Here is a 19,487-nt window from a genome sequence, read left to right as displayed (position 1 = left end):
CCAGTGAAAGCATCCAAAAACCACTGTCACAGAGAACAAACAGGCCTTCCCTCAAGCAGAAAGGAGAAACCAGCTGGACCACTCCCAGAGGGAACATGCAAAGGGTTCACTTCCTAATTTGTTTTGCAGGTTTCAGGCTCTGGGGCAGCTTTGATAGACCCCCTCTTTGCCTTCCCCTCTGGAGCAGTGCCAGAGCAGAAGGAGCGCCTGCCATGTGGGAAGGTTACAGCTTGCGTACAACTGTGGTTACTGGAAGAGAATAACAATGGCTGGCACAAGTTGAAAACCTCAGTCCCAGTGGATGGGGGAGTGCTGACTGCGCCTGCAACACATGCATCTGGATTGGCTTCCTGGTGGCCACCAATGGCCCAATCTGGATTGACGTATGAATAGTCAGCAGTTGAAGGATGTTCATGCCAGAGCAGGGCTCCTGCTGACAGATTAACGCCATGCCTTGTTTCTGGTGCACTTTTGGAGTTTATATTCAAAGTTGTTTTAGGAATTTATCATATAGCATACTTTCTCTTCCCAATTTTTTAAAAGCAGAAGTCAAATGTTGCACACATAAAATTGCAAACCTTTGTTTTCAGGCCCTGGTATGTTGTCTCTCATTGATATATTCTAGACATACATCCCACTTCTGAATATGGATCGCTTCTAAGCTTATAAATTATAAAATTGTATCTATAACTTATACATGTGTGCCTTGATTATTGACTTAAAACGGTCTCCTACATGTTGTAAGTTAGCTTTGTCTTATTTGCAGTGTACTAAGACACTTGCACTAGAAACTGCACAAAAATGCATGGTAAGATTTTGGGAAATTGTTTTCTTATAAGAGAAATTGTCTGCTAGTGGAACCAGTACTTTTCCACCAATATTAAGAAATTATTTACTTAAAACAAGTCCCTGTATCTCCTGAAAACTTACCTTAAGTTAGTTATGTCACATTTCAAGTGTACTAAGATATTTGCACTAGAAACTAGAGAAAAAAATGCTTGATAAGCTTGAAGCAGACATGGACTGTGTGGCAGAAGTAGATCTGTTATGATGACTTGTTTCATTTATGTTTAACATCTAGATTCTTGTTGATATATTATTTTTTTAATGTTGCATCTATCAGTTTGTGTTGCAGAATTTCTAAGTCAGTTATTAAGTTTCTCCGGCATTTCTATACACTACAGGTGCTGCCGTTCTTCTGCCTGATAAGCACCAAGCAGACAAAGGCTCACAGATTGCCATCTCTGTTAGGTTTCCTCTTATGCGCATTGTCTGTGCGTTGTGTATGTGAGGACATAGACATATTCTTTAATTTATAAATGTGGTTGGCCTTGCCACAGGTGACGACAAGAGGGGAAGCCCACCTGGAGCTCAACGCTTTCAGGAGAAAACATGACTGCGCTCTGGTGATATCTGGGGACTCGCTCGAAGTAAGCTGGCTCTCGCCTGTCTAATCCACATCCCACTGTCTTATCTGCCTTTATGAAACTGTGACATGTTTTCAGTGTGATGCGTGATAATATCGCATCCACTGAAGCCTTTCTGGATGTGGCCTCTGTGGTTATAGACACTTTCTAAACCGCAGCTGGAGTTTAACTGTAACTTGGGTAAAGGCATCCGAGAGCCACAGCTCAGATCAGTTAAATGTGGTGGCTTGAGGTGCTCACCTGTCCGCTTTTTTTTTCTTCCTTTGGCAGGTTTGTCTGAAATATTACGAGTATGAGTTCATGGAGCTTGCGTGTCAGTGTCCCGCTGTGGTTTGCTGCCGATGCACCCCTACTCAGAAGGCGCAAATAGTCCGGCTGCTGCAGGAGCGAACAGGCAAACTCACCTGCGCAGTCGGTGAGTAACAACGATTCCATCCAGTCTATATCTGTCAATCTCAAGGCCTTAAATGTCTCAACCACAAACTGCTGTAACCATCTCACCATCACTTCTAACAATTGCAAACCCGCATTTGTGGAGTTTTTTTTGCATTTATTTTATTTCTGTGACCAAGCCATCTTGTAATCCAGCTAAATTAAGATTAAGGGCATGTCTCGTTTGGTTCTGGTGAGTGATGTGAATCCTGACACCTCCATGACTTTTGTTCTCTCCCAGGGGACGGAGGAAACGATGTCAGCATGATCCAGGAAGCCGACTGTGGCGTGGGAGTGGAGGGAAAAGTAAGACTCTGTCCATCTCGTCGCCTCGCATCGACGTGACGCACCGACAGATATCGCGCTTCCTGTAAAGATATCTCCCACATCCAGAGAGTTGAGGCCGAACTTGCACACAGATTATTCCCTTTATGAGGATCTATTGTCCAAGCAGAGGAAGCGAAGATGACAGGAAGGTTTTAGTGTTTTGGGGAGTCTCTCGACAGCCTCTTCCAGAGTTTTCGTTGATCGTGACCCTGCATCCGCCATGGATGGAAACTCTAAGCAGAACTTGTGTTAAAAAATTAATGATTATTTAGAAATAATCATTGCAGAATCAGACAGCATCCTTACAAAATGGTAGAAGCACATGCTGCTTTTAACACAGCGTCAGGTTTTAGTGTTTGCAGATATCACCAATTAGATGTTGTAATATTCACGGCGTTTTTTATTTATTTTAATCCTGATGATTTTGTTTCTTAACTTCTGCTGTGATTATATTGAATTTCAGTCATATTGGCTGTGTTACAGATTAGTTTTGTGGCCCAAACCAGAATTATTTGCTTGCTGATGGTTGGGTCGGGGTTGGGCTTGTGTGGTGTGTTTAATAAGCCTGCAGCAAATACAGCATAGAGAAAATCAAATGAATGAATGATGTAAAGTTGGATTAAAGACGCAGAATTTAACTTTCGTAAAAAAATTATTTTTTACATATTTGTTAAAACTGTGTCCATGTTGTGACAGTGTAATGTGAAATGGATAGCCTGTGAAAAGCTTGAGCTCTCCCGTAAGTAGGGCACATAAGTTAATCATACCGTAACAAGCACAGCTTACTGATGATTTGGAATTCACTCACCCTGCGGTTACAACAAGCAACAAGATCGAGCGGGAAGACATTAAACAAAAGCTAAAAATGAGAGAAGTTACACTGCTTTCTCAAATTATGGTCTGAAAACGACAGCAGTAAAATTGTAATTAAAATATATCAGGTTTACTTCAGGCTTGGGCCTGTAATTAAAGTTAATTGGTCGGTTCAGATCTGGCTCAGACACGGTGTCTATCGGGCTGGATTTTTTAGGCCCAATCTAAACTCTAGGTTTAACTCTGTATTCTCAGAGGCCTCTGTCCTTTTTTCTGCAGGAAGGAAAGCAAGCCTCTCTGGCCTCCGACTTCTCTGTGACTCAATTCAAACATTTGGGTCGACTCCTCATGGTCCACGGTCGGAACAGCTACAAGCGATCCGCTGCCCTCAGCCAGTTTGTCATCCATAGAAGCTTGTGCATCAGCACCATGCAGGTAGCGCTAAACATTGAAACGTTGTTTTTCTGAGGATTCTAGAAAACATTTTAACCTCTGAATACAGTGGGTTTAAAAAATAATGCAATCACTTGAATTTCAGAACCACAAATTTCACTGTAATTTAATTTTTGGGGTTTGATTTATTGCGGTTAACGAACATAAGTGCTTATTTGTAAAATGGAAATAATATAGTACAGGTTTCTTCTGGTCTTTATTTTAACAACAGCCACTTACCACTCCATAAAATCATAATGGGTCCCATTTACTGTTTTACAGACCATGTAGTGGGTACAGTAACATGTGAAGGAATCTGCTTCAGTCAAATGGGACCAAACTGAACTGTTTACCCTACATTTGAAACAATACTCTGCAAAAACACAAAATCTTACAGAGTTTTTGGTTAAGTTTCTAGTGCAAATATCTTGAAATAACACAAAACTAACTTTTCAGCCAGATATAGGAGCTTGTTTTAAGTTAACAGTTGCTTAATATAGGTTAAAAAAAAAAAAACTTCTAGTTTCACTGGCAGATTATTTCACGTATACAAGACATCAGTGGAAGTAGTACTTTTTTAACCAGTATTAAGAAATTATTGACTTAAAACAAGCTCCTATAACTTGCTAAGAAGTTACTTAAAAGTTAGTTTTGTCTTATTTCACATGTGCTAAGATATTTGCAGTAGAAAGTGGACCAAAAGTTCTTGGTAAGATTTTGTGCTTTTGTAGTGGAAGAAAACATTTTGTTTCATTCTTGACTTTTTCATCCACATGGTCAAACGTATCATTGGCAGTGAGGGGACTGCTTTTCTCAGCAGTTAAGTTCTTAGGAAGATGGATGGAGCAATTTATTTATTTAAATTTTTAAACAGGAAAAGATGAAAAGAAAACGGGCTTCGATTTGCAGAACATGGAAGAAACACAAAGATATCCAACATCACATCGTATAAATATACACTGCAGACATACAGACACAACAATTTACAAAATAGTAAACGCTTAACAGTGATTGCAAAAGAAGATGTTTAACAGATGGGTATTCCTAAAAGGTGCCAGTAGACTGCCATGTAGAAAAATAATTTGTGGAGTTTTTAAAGACTGATATAGTGGTGGGCAATTATCGTATCATTTTCTTTTCACAATACCATTTTAGTTTATTGTTGTCACGATAAAGTCCACTTAATGTTTTAAAAAAAACCTAAAATTTTATTTTTGGTACTTTTAGTTTTACTTTTTTCTCCACTGTTCAATAAATGTGTATAAATAAATATCAATACATTTGAAAATATGATTAAATGTGTGCATTTCAGTGATACAAATCACACTTTTTTATGTGACTGGTGTCCTAAATGGGTTATGGGTTATGGCAGAAACAGCCATACATACCTTTAAAAAAGTAATAAATAAATAGTTCTTAAAGTTATTTTTGTCATTATCACAGTAGTATCACAAAATATCATGATAAAACTTTAAGTCCATATCACCTGCACCGAGCTGGTAATGCTAAGTGTTTGTTTTTTAACTGACCTAGTTGAGCGAGTGACCATTTCCAGCCTGGTTTGGAGGCGGCAAAAGAATACAAATGCACACCACACTTTTTAGTTTTCTGTTTGTAAATATAAAGAAACAAAGTATGATTTTTCTTCTGATTCAAAATTGCCTGCTTTGCCTTGACACAGAGTCTCAATAGAAAACAATAAAGTTTGTGGTCGTTCACATGGAACGTCGGCGTTTGCAAGGCGTGTAAATAGAAATCTTGTCTGTCCAAAAATAAATCTGCATATCTACAGACAGGCAAATGTCTCTGGACTTGTCATGGGAAGGTGGGGTGGACGATGACTCAGAGGACGCAGGCAGTGGTGCCCTTCTGAGACAGCATTCCCATGTCCCAGTCCAAACTCAGCCCCCAATCTGGAGGGACATCCCATGACTCACTGGACCATGGACTTTATGGCTTTTAGGAAGCTTTTCTCCACCTCCCTCAGATTAAAAACAACCACAGATGGAAGCTGAATGTTTGGTTGGCAGCTCGGTACTGGAATCATTCGTCTCCCAAGTTTAACTGAGAGGCTTGAATCGGTTAGTGTTTATTAGTTCCCTGCAGCTGTGGCGGGGTGAGGTATAAAATGTATACACCTGCTTCAGAATGCTCATTGCTCCCATCTGCTTTAGTTTTTACGAAGCTGCCTAAATGTTATGAAACACATTTCTTTTGATTTGTATGTTAAAAATAACTCAGGAAATTTTCTCACATTCCTGTTCCCAACTCACGGCCATTTAGCAAACATTAAGTGAAATAAAAAGTAATACAACTGAGTATTTGTTTTCTGCTCTTTCTCTGTTTCTGCAGGCCGTTTTCTCCTCTGTTTTCTACTTTGCTTCAGTTCCGCTCTACCAGGGATTTCTGATTATTGGGTGAGACACAAGCTCTCAGAGTACTGATGACTTACTAACAGAATATTTAGCTGACTTTGTTCCCTGGAATGTCCTCTTTTTTTAAAACCCAAAAGGAAATCGGAGAAGAGGAAAAAGTGAAATTATGATACATGTTTCGTAAATCTTCTGTTGCAGTTACTCCACCATATACACCATGTTCCCTGTCTTTTCCCTGGTGTTGGATAAGGATGTTAAGTCGGAGGTTGCCATGCTTTACCCAGAGTTGTATAAAGATCTGTTGAAGGTATTGATGAATAACACACTCTTCAAGTGTTGCTATGCAACTTTGTATTGCTGGTGACACAGAGACAAATGAGAAATAAGCTTTTTTTCCCCTTCTTTTTATTTACTTCCACAGGGCCGACCGCTGTCTTTCAAGACTTTTCTAATTTGGGTCCTTATAAGTATATATCAAGGTAAAATTTAATAGTTTGACGACTTGATTTTCTATGAAAATCCTCACTGAAGTTTTTACATTTTGTCACTCTACAACTAGCAATGCACTGATCCACTTTTTCATTTCCAACACAATAACGATATTTGAAGTTTAGAATGGACTGATACGATACGGTACTGATATTGATATCGGATTGGTGCATCTCTAACTACAACTACAAGATCCATTGTCTTTTGTAGTGTGTCTCTACCAGTATCAATATTTAAGCGTTGGTACTGATTCCTGATTTGATTTCAGTCTGTACTTTGACTGGACCATTCTGACACATGAATATGTGCTTTGAGTTTGACTCCTGGTTTAGGGGAGGATGGCTCTGTCTTGATAGGTTTGCTCAAACCTGGAAAGAGTACAAAAATAATGTACTCGAGTAAAAGTTACTTTGACAAACATTTTACTGAAATACAAGGAAAGTTACTCAAATAAAAGTAAGAAACACCTCATTAAAGTAAAATTTACTTAGTCACATTTTTTATCTTAATACTAACCAATCCGAATGAGTAATGATATTTTTTCTGGTGTTTTTATTCATTAATTGATATGATTTCAGATGTAACTGAGTGAAATTCTTTACTCAAATCAAACTGAAGAAAAAGTAAAAATTCAGGTTTTATAAACGACTTGAAGAAAAGGCAAAGTACAGACAAGTTGTTCCTAACTACAGTCACATGAGTAAATGTAACTAGTTACTTTCCACCCCTGGATTTCCTCCAATACATGAAATGAGAATTTTACCACAATAAAAGTGACAAATATCCTCGCAGTCTTTTTAGTAACATATCTGTCACTGCCAACACAGACACCGATATTGGTCCAGCAATGAAACTTACCCATTAATAAACTTAAGTTAATCAGTGTGTACAATTGTAGCACAAATCAATACACAATACACAAGCATATTTAAAAAAAAAAAAAGATGTTTATCCATTCCCTAATAGAACCAACAGTGAAAAAAACAGTAGTTGAACAACAAAGGTAATGATCCGAATCAAACTGTCAGTTTTGGGGGTTTTATTACGATCATTTTATTTTCTCAGTGACAATAAACAAAGCAATAAATGCTCCTCCCTAGTTTGCGGTTGTGCCCTTCTCTCGAGGACGGCTCAACCAGAGCTGAGTGAGATGTTCAAAGCGTAGAGTTTTGCTTTAGAATTTAGAATTTAAACTTTTCTACAGCCTTCTTCCTTCATGGGGTTTCTTCCTCACTGGGCAAGAGACAATTATTTGTGGTGCATATTTCGGCAACGAGACAATCCGAAGAACTTGACATGATGGAAACATGGGACTACAGGCTGAAATAAAATAATAATATTTTAGTTAATATTATTAATGTTCTTACTGGTTAACAAGCAGTGGCTCTTTGTTTAAAACATCTGGTTATCAATTTTTAACCAAATTGCTAAGGAGTCATTGTGGAAAGTACAATGATATAATACAGTTTTTTGCTGTTTTTAATTGATAATTTAATTGAATTTCCATAAAAGACTAAAACTAGAAGTACCACTAATGTTTTTTTTTTGGGTCTTTTTTGTGATTTTCTTGAAAACTGAGATTTTTTCTTTATATTTTCCACTACTATCAACTTATCGTAGAAAACCGAATCCATAATTTATTCTAAAAAATACAATTCATTGTGTTTTTTCCATAAGTTGTAGATATTTTGTTTTGTTTTTTGTAAATGCAAAAAGTCAGGTAACATTTGCAACTTTATTTATTTAGCTGGACTAAGGCCAAAAATGGCTATTTGGAGAGTAAAAGCACACACTTTGACTCCATAAGCTGACTTCTCAATGCAGTTGTTTGTTGTGAATTTACTTAGGCTTATCAGAGTAAACAGGCATGAACACATCTGCATGCAGCAATTTTCAAGTTTTTAATTTTATGAAATGAAAGCCATATATAATATCCCTTTTTCTGTAGTGCTGTTACTCTAACAGAATCCTGATGAGAATAATTTTAATTTATGATATAAATGTGGAAGGTTTCTTGGATTATGTGGCTGTGTACTTATCCAGTTGGCTTTTGGTGTTTTAAAAACATCAGACGGTAGAAAATGTTGAAGTTCAGGTAGGCTGAGGCTGTTCCTACCAGACGGCTTCATCGCTCTACCTTAATCACACAACAGCCCACACACTTTGAAAGCAGAGGGAAGTTTCCGACACGCACCATTAGCCATGAAAAGCTGTTTACCGTCGCGTAATGAGCTACACCCTGAAACTTTTTATCTATTTCTAACAAAACAGGAGTTTCTCTTTTTACCAGAGGGCTTAAGCCTGTTTGCGAATCACTGCTGTGTGTGTTGCTTTCACTTTGTCTCCTGTGTTTTTCCAACGTACAGAATACCCTCAAGCATATATTTGAAAATGAGGGAAGAAATTGTCTTTTTCTTCTTTTTCAGTGAACTAGAACTATGCATTTTGAATTAAATATTGTAATTGCTTGAATAGAACAAAGTGAATATCAGAAAACATTTTTTCGGCACCGTTTGTGTTTTGATTTGGATCATTTTAAAGTAGCTTGTTGGTTACCAGTGAAGAATGAATTATAAAGGCATTTTCTGTTTTCCCCATTATTTTCCTGCTGGGGATGTTTTACATATTTTAAAATGTCATATTAGTGCTTTTACAAAACCAATCTGCTCCTGTGGACATTAGTTTTATATGTAAATAAAATCTGATCACATAACACATATTGGGTAAAAATGTCAAACCTTCTGCTGACCTCTAAGGAAACTTTATCTAAATCTGAGTTTCTATGTTGGATATTTTTAACATCATTATTCAGGAACCTAGAAACTGTTTTTATTCCACATAATTATTCAAATAGAGCTTGATCTGAACTGCTGTCTGCCAATCAGAAAGCTCTACTATAGATGGGAACATAATTTTATAAAATCAAAATGCAAAGTATATTGGCACTAACATTATCAGTTGATATTAGTCATGTTTTTGAACATATTGGTATTGGTTTGATAAACGAAGCTGGGTTTATATGAACAACCAATATTTATTTTGATCTGATTGCCATCTGTTACTTGCCAATTATTTTTTCCCAAAGGTGATAAAACGTTTTAGTGGTAAATATCGGTTATCAGTCGTAATAGATTTGTAAATCGGCCCAAATTTTCATTTTTAGCAGTAATGCATCCCCCCTTTTAGTGAGTAGGAAATTAAGCAGCAACATTCCCAGAAGGTAGAAAGCAAAAGCAACGTTTTATTTGTACCGTGTTGTTATCATCCACAGGGAGCATCATCATGTACGGAGCCATGCTGCTCTTCGAGTCCGAGTTTGTCCACATCGTCGCCATTTCCTTCACCTCCCTGATTCTGACCGAGCTGCTGATGGTGGCCCTGACCGTTCAGACGTGGCACTGGCTCATGATAGTCGGCGAGCTGCTGAGTTTGGCGTGCTACATCGCTTCGCTTGTGTTCCTGCACGAATTCATAGGTGAGTAATGTCCTCATCGCTCCTTATTTCAGCTACTTTAAAAATGGATCGTTGTGTTCCAGAAAACAAAACAAAAGCCTGATATAATTTCACTGCAGACTGAATTGTGTTTTTCTGCTTTGGCCGGCCTTGAAATAGGACGTCAGCATGCAGCGGTATGATTGGGGGAGGGCTTGGTTTTTAACGGGTCTCCTGTGTGCAGTAAACTGTGGAATTAGCAGGTCTAGAGGCGAATGTATTGACAATATGACCCGGCGTGTCTCAGGCATTCTGTAGCATCAAAGAGGAAATGCCACCAGTTTGGTTGGTTTCCTCTGAGCTGTGTTTTGAAAAAAATGCAGTATAAACACATTCATAATCAGTTTAAAAGAAAAATATTTGCGGAAGCAAAATGAGCATTTACATATATGTATTATTTTGGGAGTAATCTCGCTCTATTTTGTTGTTTGTTGCCAAACTGTTAAGCATCTATTTACACCGGCCACCACAAAATAATCCAGTTTTGCTTTTTTCCCATATTAAACGTCCTGTAATAGTGAATGCCCTGACCAAAAGCTCTCCAGGTTTTTATTTTCAGCTTTATGTGAGGCGTGGAGTTCCATTTTCAGCTGCAATCTCGACCACTGAGGAGCATGACTGGCATGTGGTCAAGTTTACCCTTTTTGGGCTTTTTTTCTTTTTTCTTCTCTGTTTTCTTCCCTCTTCAAGTCAGACTGAAATAGACTTTAGATGCTGTTTTGTTGCATGTGCAGTTTATACATTTTAACTGAGCTTTTTCCAATATTTCTTTCCCTTCCCTGCATATTAAGCTGTCTGGGTCAATGTCGTTCCTGCTCTGGGAGATTCCAAGGAAAAATAATAAAGACAAGAAGTTATTGTTGGTTAATTATGAACATGCTCAGCAGTAAATGTTGCACGCGTCTTATTGAGATAATTATGTTTTGAAACACTCGTTGCCCTAATTAATGTCAGTGAGGCAAAATGCACAACATACCCAGAGCTTAGTGTGGATGAACTATTCTTACTTTACTCAGTTACGTTACCAGACCTCATTTTGTTAGTTTGCTTTTAGGCCTTTTAATGTGATCAGCTTGTGTAAAAGGATTTGTGAACCTTACTTGTGGTAAATGTAAATTACTGTACAACACATGCTGGACATTATTATTCTGTCTACTCATTTTTACTTTTTTATTAATTGCTCTTGACAATTATCCACAGTTCAAAACATATGTCATGCATTTAAGGGATATTTTCTACAGAAAATGTTACTGAACCTCATTGAAAACCTCATGACTATTCCACCAAATATGGATTTCTGAAAACTTCCTGAGTATTGTTGTTTCTAAATGAAAATGAATTTGTTCTCTTGCATTATTTGAGAAAGCACTGAATCTTTTTCATTATTTTGACAATTTCTCATTTCCTGCAAATAAGTACAAAATCTATGCTTGGAATTTCAGAAACATCTCAGTAGTTCATAGAATAAAAGAGTAATGTTCAGTTTACTCAAAAATATACCTATAAAAAGTAAAATCAGAGAAGCCTATTATTTAAAGTGGTCTCTTAATTTTTTCCAGAATTTTTTTAAAGCACTATTGGCCTTTATTTGCAGCAGTTCAGACAGGAAATGAGGACAGAGAGGGAGGTCAGAGTGCAAAGAACAACGTTTAGCTAAAATGTGATAATAGAGAAAATGCTAAATTGTTGAGACCCTGAGTCCTTTAAATCAAAGAGAGTTGCCTTTTCTCTGAAATACAGTCGTTTCATCCTAATTAAAGCATCCAAACTATTTTCATCTTTTATCCATAACCTGTCACTTTATTTGCTGAAGTTGTTGGCGTGTAGAACAATAAATAGAGGCAGTGGTTACTGACTTCCGGTGAATAAAACCTCGGTCTCCCTATGTGTTCACATACCGACCATACTATGGTTTCCATTGTGCTTCCAACTGTGTTACCAAAGAGACTCTTAAGCCTGTTTGTTGTCACTGTTATTAGTGTATTAAAAAACCTACAGTAAACAAACAATCTTAGTCTGGTGGCCCGCCAGGCTTATAGTACACTAGAGGAAACCCTGATACTTACCTTCTTTATTCTATTGTAAACCTTTAGTGTTTCATGAGGGTTGATGAAATCTTTAGCACTCAGAATTGCTGGCTTGTGTTCTTCATCAGTCTAACTTTGACTCTTCCTCTGTAACAGACGTGTACTTCATCACCACGGTGTCGTTCCTGTGGAAGGTGACCGCCATCACGCTGGTCAGCTGTCTGCCTCTGTACATCCTCAAGTACCTGCGCAGACGCTTCTCTCCACCCAGTTACTCCAAGTTGACCACCTAAAAAAAAAAAATAGAACAAACTCTCCGGCCACGTTTCCTGAAAAGAGGAATCCCACATCTTCACTTCTACCAGGGATCCAAAGACACATTTATTCCTTTTTAAATTCTGAAAAGCTCTTTGATGGGACAGATAGTTTACTAAGAGTTATAAAGCAGTGTTAATTGCTCTGTGTGTTTGATGCATGGCTGATTGATGGGGTTCTCTGTGTGGTAAGCTCCTGCAGTAAGATTAAACTGACCTGATTCAACCAGTTTTACGAAACGTATTTATTATCAGTGATCAATTTTGCATTTAAAATGCCCTCAGGACAAAAATAGAAACATCCACACGCCACGAGACAAATGAAAGCTGCACAGGACCCACTCTGCTTCATACTGTGACCAGGAAAGGAGCAAGAAAAGTTGACATCTGGCTCTGAAATCCTGCCAGAGCAACACACTGACTTATTTAGAGAAAAAGTGAGATTGACGTAGATTTCTCTCAGGAGTTGATTCACGTTCTCCTCAAACAGCAACTTGTAATTCAAGGTTTAAAAGTCTAAAAGTGAAACGGTTTTACAACATGGGCTTTGCTAAACTGAGACATGATTAAACTTGTGTATTCGCTGATGCGTCACCCCCAAAGCTGCAGCTCAGCACAACGGAGGTGGCAGTGCCTCCTTTTTTAGCACGACCTCTGGTGTCTGATGTTAAATCCGTCCCGACGTCTTTGTTTGGACCGTGACTTGTTGGTATTTGTGGAGAGTGGTCCGAATCCCGGCGAGCCTCTCCGCCAACGTGCAGCCTGGCGGAGGGCTACACACAACCTCTAATGTGGCGGGCCGACTGCGGCCGCGCACTCAGCCCTGCATGATGACTCAAAGCCATAGCTGAAAATATACCCCAGTGACTGAGTCGCTGTCCTTGGGGGTCCCACACTGCAAAAACACAAAATCTCACAAATCATTTTTTTTTCTCTGGTTTCTAGTGCAAATATTTTAGAACACTTGAAATAAACAAAACTACCTTGCTTGTAACCTTTCAGCAAGATATATGAGCATGTTTGAAGTCAACAATTCCTTAATATAGATGAAAAAATAATAGTTCCACTGGAAGATTATTTCACTTAGAACATGGTTTTTTCTAGGTGAAATAATCTTCCAGTGGAACTAGAAATTATTTTGTCAATATTAAGGAATTATTGACTTGACAGGCTCGTATATTTTGCTGAAAATCTACTTCTAAGTTAGTTTTGTGTTATTTCAAGTGTCAAGGTTTTTACACTAGAAACTGCACAAGAAATGCCTTGTAGGATTTTGTTTTTGCAGTTCATCTATTTTAACATCTGTGAATTAACAAAAGGTATCAAGTAAAAAAAAAAAGTTACTAACACTGCACTTTAACAGAAGCTAATGTGATGCTAAGCACCTCAGATTCATTTCACTCATGTTGTGATGAACTGTAAATATTTCCCACCTATCAGTAACATGGCCACAAGTCGTTTATGATGTATTTATTTTGCGTGTTAAAAAAAGGGGAACTAAGCATGAGACTTTGTACAAACTGTGCAATCTTGAGTCTTTTTTTGCTATGTAGGACTGGATTTTTTTATTATTTGTACTAAAACCTGAATTCTTTAAACTGTTTGCACATTTTTAACTTCTCTGGAATATTTTTATGTTAAAGTGTAAAGCATTAATGATGCTAAAAATGGTTTGCTTGTACATGCAAAGCTTGTGTTTTATTTAATTTTGTTGATTGCATTCAAGGGAACGGAACAAAAAAAAACTGAAATGTGCTGATGTCAATATTGTGATCATTAATAAATGTGGGTTTTTCTTGCTGTTTTTGTGGATGATTTTATATTTTTATATTTATCTTTTTATTCTTCACTTATCTATGTAAATCATATTGAAGTAAAAATATATATATCAATATTCAGTTTGGATTTAATGTAATGAACCAAGTCAAAGTAGCTCATCATTGTGAGATAGATGAGGAATTATTTCAAAGGTTTTATGTATTTCTAAGGGTTTATAATGATTTAATTCTGGGGTGACCAAACTTTTTGTCACCTGAGCCAAAATCTAAGAACTAAAAAAAAAAAGGGGCCTAAAACTTTTTTATTCTTTTCACTATTCAAAACACTAAATTATAAGAGTTACCAGATTTTTTTTTTTTTTTACTTACAATAAACTGAGCATGCAATATTTTTAGTTAAATATATAAATCAACTGTTTTACAGGGAGGGGATGTGTAAATTGTTGTACATCTGAAACTTATAGATGATTGGGCTTGTTTACATTGATACAAGAAAGAAAATTATGGAAAAATAACAACAAAAAAATCTACATTTAGCCTCTTCTAAGTTATTAAACCAGGATCTGTTCTAGTCTTTGTTTGAAGCTGTATTTGTTGTCATTCATTACAAGTTGATCTGTTAGCTCCTGAATCTGATTCAGAGTAGATTCTCTTTTGAAATGAAATCAAGAAGAAAGTAGAGACCCTGATTATTTTCAATTTATTTGCAATAATTTTATCCTCATTAAGAAAAAAAAGCCTCCATCTGCATAAACCACATGTGAACTTGGCAAAACAAATCTGTACTAATCTTGAATTGCAGATAAAGGCTTAAAATAAGTGTCAATCCAGGGGCCTAGAATGGCCCCCAGTCCACACTTTGGACACCCCTCTTTTATTTGAAACAATGAATTTCCAGGAAGGAATTTCTACATTTACCTGAACCTTGTATATAATGCTTAAGGTGCTTTAATTTTTTTTTGTTTGTTTTTTAACCTACCAATGGTAACCATGAGTAACCAAACCTGGTAGCTTCACAGCATGCTTTAACTAGTTGAGGTTTTGTTCACGAATGAGAGAAAAATGGAGTCGGGGATCCATAGGTGGACTGTTGCGGTGAAAAAGAGCTGAGCCAACAGGTTTAGATGAGCTTTCAACCATCCAGATACCGAAGCCGTTTGAGGTTCTTCTTGCAAAGGAACATTTAACCAAATATTCATGATATATGTGTGGATTAAAGAAAATCCACAATAAATTCAAAGTTTGTTCTAAAATCCTTTACAGTTGCAATTATTCCACCTCAGTTTAGATTCAGTTGAGAGTCTAGAAAACAGAACCACATATTTTAAAGCCATAGAAGCATGCTATGTGAAGGATATTAGAAAATGTTTCTTTTCTGAGCTTCTCCACAATGATTGCATCCCGGAGCCAGGTTTGAGCTGACACCATGTCAACAACAGTTCCTGTGCAGAAGCAGCTCCTTTTAATCTGATTCCACTTCAGTTTGTGATGAGGTGTGAGTTACAGATGACGGCGGAGCAGAACGAGGAGGCTGGATGTTTGGCTTTCTCTCACCAGAGGAGGGAGGCACCGGTGCCAAGAGATTTGGTCTGAATCATCTTCAGCACTTAGGCTGTGCATTTCTTAAATTTACTGTGAACTATAAAATACGATTAATATCTTGTATTCCTTTATGTTCATAGAAAATCTCTCCATTAAACTTATGATTTGTTGGAAGAAGTGGTTTGGAAAGGAAAGTGCTGATGCTTGCATTGCTTTTTTAGCCAGGAGGGGATTGAGGTTCAGTTTGATTTGCAGTCATAAAACCTCCTCTTTTTTCAATGCACTCAAAATATTTCCTGTTTTTATTAATACTAGACTGTCCTCTTTGCTTCCCTTTCTTCCACTGATGAAATGCATGTTTTTATCAATAGCAGACGCTACAGAAGTAAATCAGTCCATGAAAACAAGAATGTCACTCCAGGATCAACAGAGCTAACAACAATATTCTGTTTTTTTTTTTTTTTTTTTCTTTCTTGTCTTGAGAGCAGCTATGAAGCTCTGGGTGGTTCAGTGCCTTCAGTCTGGTTCAAGTCAAAGTGATTTCTGCAATTTACTTTCCCTTTTACATGCATATGGTTTTTGAACTTCAAATAAAAGCAAATTACGGCTGTTTCGTAGCATATTTAGTCTAATTATCACAATCTTTGTGCATTTTATCTCCAGCACTTTAAGAGGGGAATCTATTTTTCCAGCTTGGAAACATCATACGTCAGGTTTTCAGTAGAACGGCGTAAAAAGGAGAGGCAGATTATCATGAAGCTGCTTCAGAACGCACCACCCACTGTCACAGCAGCCAGCGTGCATTATGGCTTGGAAACATGTTACTAACAAAGGCTGAAAAAATCCAAAAGCATTTGTAATCCTGAGCTCATCTTGACCTGATCAGAGTAAAGGAGGGGAAGTAACACAAAGGAAACAATCAACACTGTTGAGGTCTGCCTCTAAACCTGCAGAAAGAGAATAAAACAATGACTGAAGAGGTCAAGACATGGTAACAGCTGTCAAACATGGCGCTCATCCTGCTGGTTTGTTTGGCTACAAGTTGGAAACATATAAACTGATTTAGGCCAAATACTCAGCCTGTGTTATGCCAGGACCTTGTTGATGCATACAAAGGGTTAGTTAGACACGTCTGTCCAAATATTAGAGGCAGATGTGTGTATAATATGACACTATGTGAAAGAAAAAAAGAGAATAAAATCCAAATTGGATACTTAATATCCATCCATGATTCACCTGCTTTATTAAAATCATTTATGTTCCATTCTGAAAGACATTGGGGTTATTTATCTTAAATGCAATTCTCAAAAGATTTGAAAAGGTGGTTGCCATCAAATACTGGGTCACCTGGGTCAGGGAAGCCCTGGTAGGAGGACCTACGTGTTGGAGCATGTATGATCCAAACGCCCCCTCAACGCAGCCTGCATAGATGCAGAAAGATGTTTTGACATAACAGAAACCGCTGAAGAGAGACGTGGAATGACACCAAATAACGAACAAGCCGCTGCAAACGAATTGTTTACTACACAGTCTTATTGCTCTGTGTAAACACTGGATTTTAGCAGCGACAAGCCCTTCACAAAGGCATTGCAAAGCATGAACACACACCCTCCTCTGGCTCTATTTATAGCTCAATGGGCCTGGAATGCTTTGATTTGTCTTAACACCCACAAGTCTTAAAAAAGCACTGGGAATGTGCTTCCCTCCCTGTCCCTATGATCCCAGATGATACCAGTTAATGCCTCCAAACCCAATTTAACAAAGCCGCCCACAGCACTTAAAGACGGCCTGGATTAGATCCATCTTTTTCCCCCTCGATTTGAGTAAAAGAGGACATGGGTGTGTTGAGATTGTGGAGCCTGAAACGCAGGCGGTTGTTGTTGTGAATATAGTTGTAATGGGAGGGGTCAGCGTTGCTTTCAGCTGAAATGCTGAATAGGGTTATTTTAGTTTGTTTTGACTACCAAATATAGCCTCTGTGCGTCCATTCTGAGCTGATTATACATACAGAGTGATGGTGCAGTTTTGAAATACAGCGAGGCTGAAATGGAAACCTGAATACGACCCAATGAAAAAAACAGCGTTGACAAGTGGAGGTGGTTCAATTTCATGGGTTTGTACCCACCAAGGAACACCCTATTATTTTGTGTACCGCGACACTGAAACTAAACTACAAACATTCTGGATCTTGTTAAGTGAAAAAGAAGGACCTCTTGGCTGCGGATGCAAGCACTTTCTATGTTGGTGGAACCTATTAGTGCATTTATAAAATTTGGAAAAAGAAGAGACATATTTTCCAGAGATCTCAGCTTGTGGCAGGAAGGAAATAGATTCCTTATTGCACAATTACGTGCCACCGCCGCCCAAACTAAAAACCATGTCAGCAAGTCCAAGCTGCCACCGTAATGCCCTTTGATGAACTGTTCAGAAGTCTGTGATCAGACTGATGTAGTTGTGTTGACAAGGACACTGTTTCTTGAATTTTGCTTCACATTGGAAACATTTTCATTTATCCGAATGGCATCATCCATGTGTTTAAAACTCAGGCATCGCTCCAGGTGGAATGAATAACTTTTGACCGTCTTAGTGTGACTCAGGAAGTTCAGACCTTGAATTTCTTCTATTATGATGTTTTCTGGGCTATTGGGCATCAATGTTTCCTTCCCAAAGAAAATGAAAAACTTTTGAATCAAGGTAAAAAAAAAACACACAAAAAAAACAACAAACAAATCAGAGACATGACATCAGCCAAGTAAAATAAAAAGTAGACAATTAGGGTAATGGATTTCAACTATTGGATGTCCTTATTGACCATAAAAAGTGTCATATTTGTCAGCTTCTACTCAATACAGTTATGCAACATTGATTCATATATTATTTCTGATACTCAGGGCTATTCTGGGTCTCTTTCCACTATAGTTCTTAACCTGCACACAAGTTAAAAACTACAGTAGAAAAAGAGTCAGTCTCTGTCATTTCTACAGTTTTCCATCCATCCATCCACTTTGGTCCATCTGGGGTCTTAAATGTGCTTCATAAACATGTTGACTGACTTATTTCTCACTCATTCTAGATCTCAGGTGGTAAACTCTGGTTCTCAAGGGCCCATATCCTGCAACTTTGAGACATGGTTCTACTTCAACGCGCTTTAATTGAATAATTAGGAATGAGAAAATGCTGACAAAATACAGAATCGGGTAAGACTGCTAGACAATGGGATCTCAGAGGACAAGTGTGTAAGGATTTGGTTTTTCTCTAAGTTAGGTTTTTGTGTCGTTTTCAGTTTATTGAGTCTCAGTGTTGTCTTGTCTACCCCTTGATTGTTCCCAGCTGTGTCTCGTTCCCTGATTACCTTCTGTGTATTTAATGCCACCTTGTGATCCATGTTCTTTGGGGCCTTGTCTATCTGTCTTGTCATATGGTCTGATTTATGCCTGTTCCTTTGTGTTTCCAGTTTGCTACCAGTTGTTGAGCCTTAGCCTTCCGCTTTCTCGGTGCTGCCTGGATTATTTGAACTTTGTATTTCTGGATTCGACATTAAATCATCATTTCATTCCCTAAGGCCTGAGTGTGCTGCTTCTGCCTCACCTCATTCCACCGCAAATCTTGACAAAGTGTTAAATATAAGCAAATACTAAACACTAGAACACTTATAGCATTGGTTAACTGGCAATGCACTTCCCCTTTAAGATATTAATGAATACACTGAGTTCATTTATGATCCCACTTATTCTCAATTTAAAATCTTTACTAATTACATGTATCATTTCCTGTTGATGTCAACGTTGATTCATAATACTTGTGTCTGTTTGTGGAGACATACCAACAGACTTTTCTCTCTAATGCTGAAATGAAAGCTGAGACTAGACCAGAAAGCATCACATTTAAAAGTTGACTTTTCTCTTTGCCTCTTGAATTTCTCTCCATGTGAAAGTCGGCCGTTTTCATATCAGACTCATAGGATTTACAATCCTTGTTCCTCCTGGAGAAGTGAAACGGGACAGAGCTTTGACCCAGACGGATCTACCCCAATGAGCT

The 19,487-nt window shown here is 37.8% G+C and overlaps 1 protein-coding gene across 1 annotated transcript in view; it reads left to right on the top strand.

Moving 5' to 3' along the window:
- The window catches only part of atp9a (ATPase phospholipid transporting 9A), a 37,464-nt gene extending 25,048 nt beyond the window's left edge, over positions 1 to 12,416 (top strand). Inside the window, exons 20-28 of the mRNA XM_015054642.1 lie at positions 1,341 to 1,430; positions 1,698 to 1,842; positions 2,101 to 2,165; positions 3,279 to 3,434; positions 5,784 to 5,848; positions 6,005 to 6,113; positions 6,228 to 6,285; positions 9,567 to 9,770; positions 11,972 to 12,416. Coding sequence (XP_014910128.1) covers positions 1,341 to 1,430; positions 1,698 to 1,842; positions 2,101 to 2,165; positions 3,279 to 3,434; positions 5,784 to 5,848; positions 6,005 to 6,113; positions 6,228 to 6,285; positions 9,567 to 9,770; positions 11,972 to 12,108 — 1,029 coding nt within the window. The 3' untranslated portion in view covers positions 12,109 to 12,416. The remainder of the gene's footprint in view (positions 1 to 1,340; positions 1,431 to 1,697; positions 1,843 to 2,100; positions 2,166 to 3,278; positions 3,435 to 5,783; positions 5,849 to 6,004; positions 6,114 to 6,227; positions 6,286 to 9,566; positions 9,771 to 11,971) is intronic.
- The last annotated feature ends 7,071 nt before the right edge of the window (positions 12,417 to 19,487 follow it).

This window comes from Poecilia latipinna, unplaced genomic scaffold, assembly GCF_001443285.1.
Source record: "Poecilia latipinna isolate Pla-1442-1.1 unplaced genomic scaffold, P_latipinna-1.0 Scaffold1266, whole genome shotgun sequence".
In the NCBI taxonomy this organism is placed as follows: Eukaryota; Metazoa; Chordata; class Actinopteri; order Cyprinodontiformes; family Poeciliidae; genus Poecilia; species Poecilia latipinna.
The sequence above is the reverse complement of the archived record's forward strand: the minus strand, read 5'-3'. Positions and strand labels throughout refer to the sequence as shown.